Source organism: Moschus berezovskii, chromosome 27 (assembly GCF_049115385.1).
Source record: "Moschus berezovskii isolate FMDL1 chromosome 27, NW_MosBer_1.0, whole genome shotgun sequence".
NCBI lineage: Eukaryota > Metazoa > Chordata > Mammalia > Artiodactyla > Moschidae > Moschus > Moschus berezovskii.
In genome coordinates, this window is record NC_142486.1 from 14,727,716 (window position 1) to 14,734,989 (window position 7,274).

Consider the following 7,274-nt stretch of genomic DNA (forward strand, 5'->3'; position numbering starts at 1 on the left):
GCCTGGCGTGCTGTGATTCATGGGGTCGCGGAGAGTCGGACACGACTGAGCGACTGAACTGAACTGAATATTGTATATTGTAATTTTTTATTGTAAATTGAGGGTTGATTCCCTTTGCTCATTTTTCTAGTGTCTTGTTCAATCAATAAGGTGTCTTAACATTGTGAGGTATCATTCCTTTCCCTTGAGGATAATCTTTTTTTTTTTCTTTTTGCTGCTTTAGTAGTTATTCTGCGTGTCAAGGGGCTATACTGGGATTGGAATACTGCCAGAACCAAAGGAGCTTTCTCCCTGTCACAACCTCTCCGAAATCTCCTGAGCATTTTGGATCTCTTTCCTTTCATATGTCTTTGTATTTTCCCTCTCTCTGTTTTTGAAATGCTTCTTTGGTTTCCTTAAATATGAGACACAAAACTGGTCATATAAACATGGAACCCCATGGCCATGGTAGCTTTCCAACTAGAATTGGGTTACTGTTTCTGTATTCTTTAGGGTAAAAATAATCAGATGTCCACAGCTTCCCTTGTATCATTTATTTCCTAATCATTGTGGCTGTGGTGAGAAGATCCTGGTAGTAACATGACCCCAGGAAATCATAAAGTGGTAACGTGCTCAGTGTGTGTATGTGTTGTATGTGTGCCCTTGTATTTTGTGGGGCATGAGCAGTTCTCAGGGCAGTCGTACCCAGCCCATAAGCTCCCAAATCTGACCTTTCGTACAGATGCCAAAATGTTAACCAACAGATGGAAATAAGAGCATCATCATTACCCACAGGATTCCTTGGAAACAAAGTTGACGAAGTATGAGGGATGGCATGTGCATGAGGACTCCCTGTGTCTTGAAGCTTCACTGCAGCAGAAGTCACCTAGTTTCTCCACATCCTCTGACAATGTCTTTCATCACATTCCCTCTTGCTTCCTTTCAGCTCACTGACCCCATTTTGAGTTTTGGATATCTGAAACAAGCCCCTTTTTCAGAGTCTTTGCTAAGTCTCTTTCCCTTGTGAAAACATTAGTAGCTCAGTCGTGTCTGACTCTTTAACCCCATGGACTGTAGTCCTTTGTCCATGGGATTCTCCAGGCAAGAATACTGGAGCAGGTTGCCATTTCCTCCTCCAGGGGAACCCCAGGGACTGAACCCCAGCTCTCCCGCATTGCAGGCAGGGTCTTTAACATCTGAGCCACCAGGGAAGCCCCTCTTGTCCTCGTAGGACAAACATTTACCCCAGAGAACCTCATGTCTTGTATTCAGTCTTCCTTGAGTTCTCCATTTTTATTTGCAGAACTTTTTGAGTTCCTAATAAAAAATAATACCCTTTCCAATATTTTTATATCTGCTCTTTTTTTTCTTGACAGATGATAGTACCTGTCACCATCTGACATGATATGTAATATTTACTTATATTTTTCACCATCATTATATTCTAGGGAATTTTTCTCTTAGTGCCTTATACCTTTTGCCTAGAAGATGGTCGGTACTCAGCATTTATTTCTCAAATTCATGAAAACATTTCTCATTAAATTTTGCAATATATGACCTCTTTGGGGAAAATCTGAGTATGGGGTAGAAATCCCTTGTCAGAGAAGTCATGGGAGATCCCTTGAAGAGCATTCACGTGTGCTTGCTTAGTTGCTCAGTCATATCCGACTCTTTGCAACCCTGTGGACTGTAGCCCGCCCAGCTCCTCTGTCCATGGAGATTCTCCAGGCAAGTATACTGGAGTAGGTTGCCATTTCCTCCTCCAGGGAATCTTCCCAACCCAGGGACTGAACCCGTGTCTCCTGTCTCCTGCATTGTAGGCAGATTCTTTACCTGCTGAGCCATCTGGTAAGCCCTTAAAAGAGGATGAGATGTGTATAAATATGTATGTTGATTTCTTCACTGCCTAATATAAATAGTAGCAATTCAAATGTATTAGCAATGTATTAGTAGTCATTATTTTTTGTTTCTTGGTAGTTACCATATGGTACCATATGGTACCAGGCACTGTTACACAATTTTCAAGATTTCTTCTGGGAATATAAAAAGAACCAGAACAGCAGTCCTTCACATTTGAGCTCTTTTCCTCCATGTACATAATCACTGTGTTCGGAAATTTGCTTAACATCCCAGCCATCAGTTCAGACTCCCACCTCCACACACCCACATACTCCTACCTCTCTAATCTGCCCCTCGTAGCCATCTGTTTTGTCACCACCACAATTCCAAAGATGCTAGTGAACATACAGAGAAAAGTTATAACCTATGAAAGCTGAATCAGCCATATGTGTTTTTACATATACTTTGTAGTATTGGATGTAGTATTGGATGTCTTTCTTCTGACCATGATGATCTATGACCACTTGTTGGTCATCTGCCACTCCCTGCACTAAGTGATCATCATGTGCAAGTCATCTTATATCAACTAGGATATCATAATACCTTTATTACCAAATGAAATTATATGCTGTAGTCTCTTCTGTGCTCTGAGTCTGTAGTCAGCGGTCAGTCTGTACCTGTTTCTAAGGCTCATCCATGCTGTGTGTGGCTGGATGATATTCCAATTTATTATCAGTTTACTACACTCCTATATTTAGGTTAATCTTCTATTTACAGCAAAATGAGTTTATTATGTCAATTAATTAAAATTAATTCCATTGCTTCTGTCTATATATAGCACTTGACTTTCTATCTAGTTAAAAGAGATATTTTCCACCCTATAAAGTGAGAATCAGCTACATGTGCTCCAGATACTACCCTTAGCTATGCACCATGCATTTTTCCTTTTAATCTAAATTATTGGAGTATAATTGCATAAATAATAATATATTATAAATTTTATATATTAAAAATTACATATAAATATATAATTTCACAAAATAAACTGCATATTTAAAGTGTGCATTTGATGAATTAAAGGAGTTATACAGAAATCAAGGTACATATTGCTTGTTTCCATTTGTGTTTAACTTAAGACAGTGGACATGAATGTTAACTATTATGTAATTGCTAACAAATTTAAAAATAACTTAAATTTAAAAAATTTAGTCTCCCTGAGCTTCAGTTTCCTTATTTCTGAAGATAATGTGAGGTACTAAATTTAAGTTCATATAGATGTTGTGAGGAATGATGAAACGTGTGGAAATTTATTTTTAGTACAAAGAAAATATTCAAGGGCAAAGTTTATATCTGTGCACATGTGTGTATACATTTTTTTCAAAAATACGCACCCATATACCCACACAGAGATGCATCTTTTAGCCCATCTTATATGTTACAGGGAAATATGAAAATTGAAAATGATAGAAATAAAAAGAATGGACATTTGAATTAATATGAAATAAAAGAAAGATGAAATAAAGATTTAAAGTAAGACAGGTAATCTTAATTTTGATAATACATTGCTTTTCATGTTTCAGTGCCAGAAAAGGATCACAGTGAGAGCCACAGTCACATTGATGCAATAAGGAATTTACTGTGCCAGCCGACAGAGTGGAATATGTACATACTGATTAAAAACTTTTTTCTACTTAGGAATTTTCAACATAGATTGCCCTTACTCAAGGGAAGCTAGATGAATGACTTGGTAGGCTTAAACTTATTTCCCTAAAAATTTTATAGAACCAATGTCTCTATTATATTCCTACTGCTGCTGTCACAAGAGACCACTTATTGGCTGAAAAGAAACCAATTTATGCTCTTAAAGTTCTGCAGTTCAGAATCCTGAAATGGGTCTCAATGGGCTAAAATCCAGATGTTTTTCTGGCACCTCCAGAAAAGAATCCATTTACTTTCTTGTTTAAAAAAAATGTATTTGACTGTTCTGGGTCTTAGTTGCTGCACACAGGAGCTTGAGTCTTCCCTGTGCCACCTAGGGCCTTTTAGTTGTAGCATGTAAACCCTGGAGGTGGAAATGGCAACCCACTCCAGTATTCTTGCCTGGAAAACTCCATGGACAGAGGAGCCTGGAGGGCTACACTCCATGGGGTCGCAAAAGAGTCAGGCACGACTGAGCATGCACACATGTGAACTCTTAGATGTGGCGTGTGGTACCAAGTTACCTGACCAGGGATCAAACCTGGGTCCCCTCCACTGGAAGTGTGGAGTCTTAACCACTGGACCACCAGGGAAGTCCTCATAAACTATTTTGTTTGCTTCTATTCTTTCCCTGGAGAAGGAAATGGCAACCCACTCCAGTGTTCTTGCCCGGAGAATCCCAGGGACGGGGGAGCCTGGTGGGCTGCCGTCTATGGGGTCGCACAGAGTCGGACACGACTGAAGCGACTTAGCAGCAGCAGCAGCAGCAGCAGCAGCAGCAGCATTCTTTCGCTATCATTGGATTGTAGGACCTTTGTTTTTTTCAGCACCTTGTACTTATTGCCTAGATAGCGCCTGCATTGTAGTAGGCACTCAATGGGTACTCCTCAAGTGCATGAAAGGTATTCTCTAAGTAAAGCAGTAGAATCTTGGGGAAAATGCTGAGATGTGACCAAAATTCCTAATCAGAGGTGAAATGGGAGACCCTCTAAAGAAGACAAACCCATACACAAAGTAATCAAGTTTAATTTCTTGAGCGCAAATATATATTGTAAGCTTGCAACCCAGCGAGTGCTGTCAGTTATGTGAAGATGAGTCATCTTATTGTCCTCTTCTCTGTTAGTCCCCTTCACCACATGGGACCGTGGAATCTTACAGGAATTTCAGAATTTATTCTTCTGGGATTCTCAAAGGAACCAGAATTACAGACACTCATATTTGTGATTTTCCTCTCCATGTACCTGATCACTGTGTTTGGAAACCTGCTCATCATCCTGGCCACCGTCTATGACTCCCACCTCCACACGCCCATGTACTTCTTCCTCTCCAACCTGTCCTTCGCAGACATCTGTTTTACCACCACTACTGTCCCCAAGATGCTGGTGAACATCCAGACACAGAGCAAAGTCATAACCTATGCAGGTTGCATCACCCAGATGTACTTCTTCCTATTCTTTTCAGGGTTGGACATCTATCTTTTGACCGTGATGGCCTATGACAGGTTTGTGGCCATCTGTCATCCCCTGCATTACATGGTTATCATGAACCCCCGACTCTGTGGACTGCTGCTTCTGGTGACCTGGATTTTAAGTGTCTTGCATTCACTGTTACAAAGCCTAATGGTGTTGCGACTGTCCTTCTGCACAGACGTGGAAATCCCCCACTTTTTCTGTGAACTCAATCAGGTGGTCCAACTTGCTTGCTGTGACACCTTTCTTAACAACATGCTGATGTATTTTGCAGCTGTGCTGCTGGCTGGCGGTCCCCTGGCTGCTATCCTTTTCTCATACTCGAAGATCGTTTCCTCCATATGTGGAATCTCATCCGCTCAGGGGAAGCAAGCAGCATTTTCCACCTGCGTGTCTCATCTCTCAGTTGTCTCTTTATTTTTTTGTACAAGCCTAGGAGTGTACCTTAGCTCAGCTGCTATCCACAGATCACACTCAAGTGCAAAAGCTTCTGTGATGTACGCTGTGGTCACGCCCATGCTAAACCCCTTCATCTACAGTTTGAGGAATAAAGACATAAAGGGGGCTCTGAAAAGATTCTTGGGGATGGCAGTTATAAAAGGGACAGCGGTCACAGGGCTGAAGAGTTGCCTATGATTTTGGGGCTCAAAGTCTCAGTGTCAGAAGTTATAATTCTTCAATCAATCTGCACAAGTAAAACTTACTCTTTCTACTTATTTCCTGAAAAACTTTTAAATGTACCAGGTTTTAGTTGAGTCATGCGAGATCTTTGTTGTGGCTTGTGTGATCGAGTTCCCTGACCAGGGATCGAACCCTTGCCCTGGGAATGCGAAATCTTAACCACTGGGCCACCAGGAAAGTACCTGGAATTTTTATTTTTTCAACTTCTGTGTACAATTTAGTCATTTACTTGATTAGACTGTATTCTCTCTTTGATATCTAACATATGTCTCTTCATTTTCTGTTTTCCCTAATTTATTCCCAACCATTGATATGATAAAAATGAGAAATTTTCATGTATCTCATGGAATTGCTTGGATTTCTTAAGACTAATTTCTTCTTAAATGACAAATATTACCCCATGTAATATGTCTTTAGTTTTAGTAGGAGAAGAGTCATGACTTTTGCCATTCCAGTGGAAACAACCAAACGTGGCGAGTATGCTATTTCTGTAATTTTATAGGAGAGGAAAACCTGAGGCCAGTTTTTCACTTCTGGGTCCTTCATTTCTCTCTCTCCCTCTATTCGCTCAGCCGTGTCTGACTCTTTGCGACCCTGTGGACGTAGCTTGACAGGCTCCTTTGTCCATGGGATTCTCCAGGCAAGAATACTGGAGTAGGCTGCCATGCCCTCCTCCAGGGGATCTTCCCAACCCAGGGATCGAACCCAGGTCTCCATAATGACATAAAATAAACGGCAAATATTTCAAATATCCAGGCAATAGAAGAAGTAGAGGATATTCTTAGGATGATGTCAATAAGACAACAGTAAGGAACTTTCTACCATCTGTCCCCACCCAGAAACAGCAAATTGATAATGATATAATTAAGATAATGATCTCCATAATTATAACTACTATATGTATGTATTTATATAATTTTAGTACATGAAAGAAAATGGCTGTACCAATATGGAGGCCCAGATTTATCTATCATGAAAGGCTTAAAAAAGTTGATTTACAATATCGTGTTAGTTTCAAGTGTACAGAAAAGTGATTCAGGTATACATATATGTGTATATATATACTTTATTTCAGATTATTTTATCTTATATATTATTACAAAATATTGAGTATAGTTCCCTGTGCTAAACAGTAAGTCTTCGTTGGTCATCTATTTAATATATAGTAGTGTGTGTACTCGTGCCTAGAAAATCCCATGGATGGAGGAGCCTGGTAGGCTGCAGTCCGTGGGGTCGCTAAGGGTCGGAAACAACTGAGCGACTTCACTTTCAATTTTCACTTTCACACATTAGAGAAGGAAATGGCAACCCACTCCAATGTTCTTTCCTGGAGAATCCCAGGGACGGGGAAGCCTGGTGGGCTTCTGTCTGTGGGGTCGCACAGAGTCGGACATGACTGAAGTGACTTAGCAGCAGCATGTGTGTATGTCAATCTCAAATTTCTAATTTATCCCCCTCTTTCTCCCTTTGGTAACTATAAGTTTGTTTTCTATGTCTGTGAGTCTATTTCGGTTCTGTATGAAAGTTCATTTTTATCACTTTCTTAGATTCCAAATATAGGAGACATTATATGATTTGTCTTTCGCTGTCTGGCTTACTCCACTTAGT

The 7,274-nt window shown here is 40.3% G+C and overlaps 1 protein-coding gene across 1 annotated transcript; it reads left to right on the forward strand.

The window, feature by feature from the left end:
• Positions 1-4,652: 4,652 nt before the first annotated feature.
• On the forward strand, positions 4,653-5,621 carry LOC129545022 (olfactory receptor 7A17-like). The gene has a single exon (XM_088833044.1). It carries the CDS (start codon positions 4,653-4,655, stop codon positions 5,619-5,621), a length of 969 nt encoding a protein of 322 aa, XP_088689170.1.
• Positions 5,622-7,274: the final 1,653 nt, after the last annotated feature.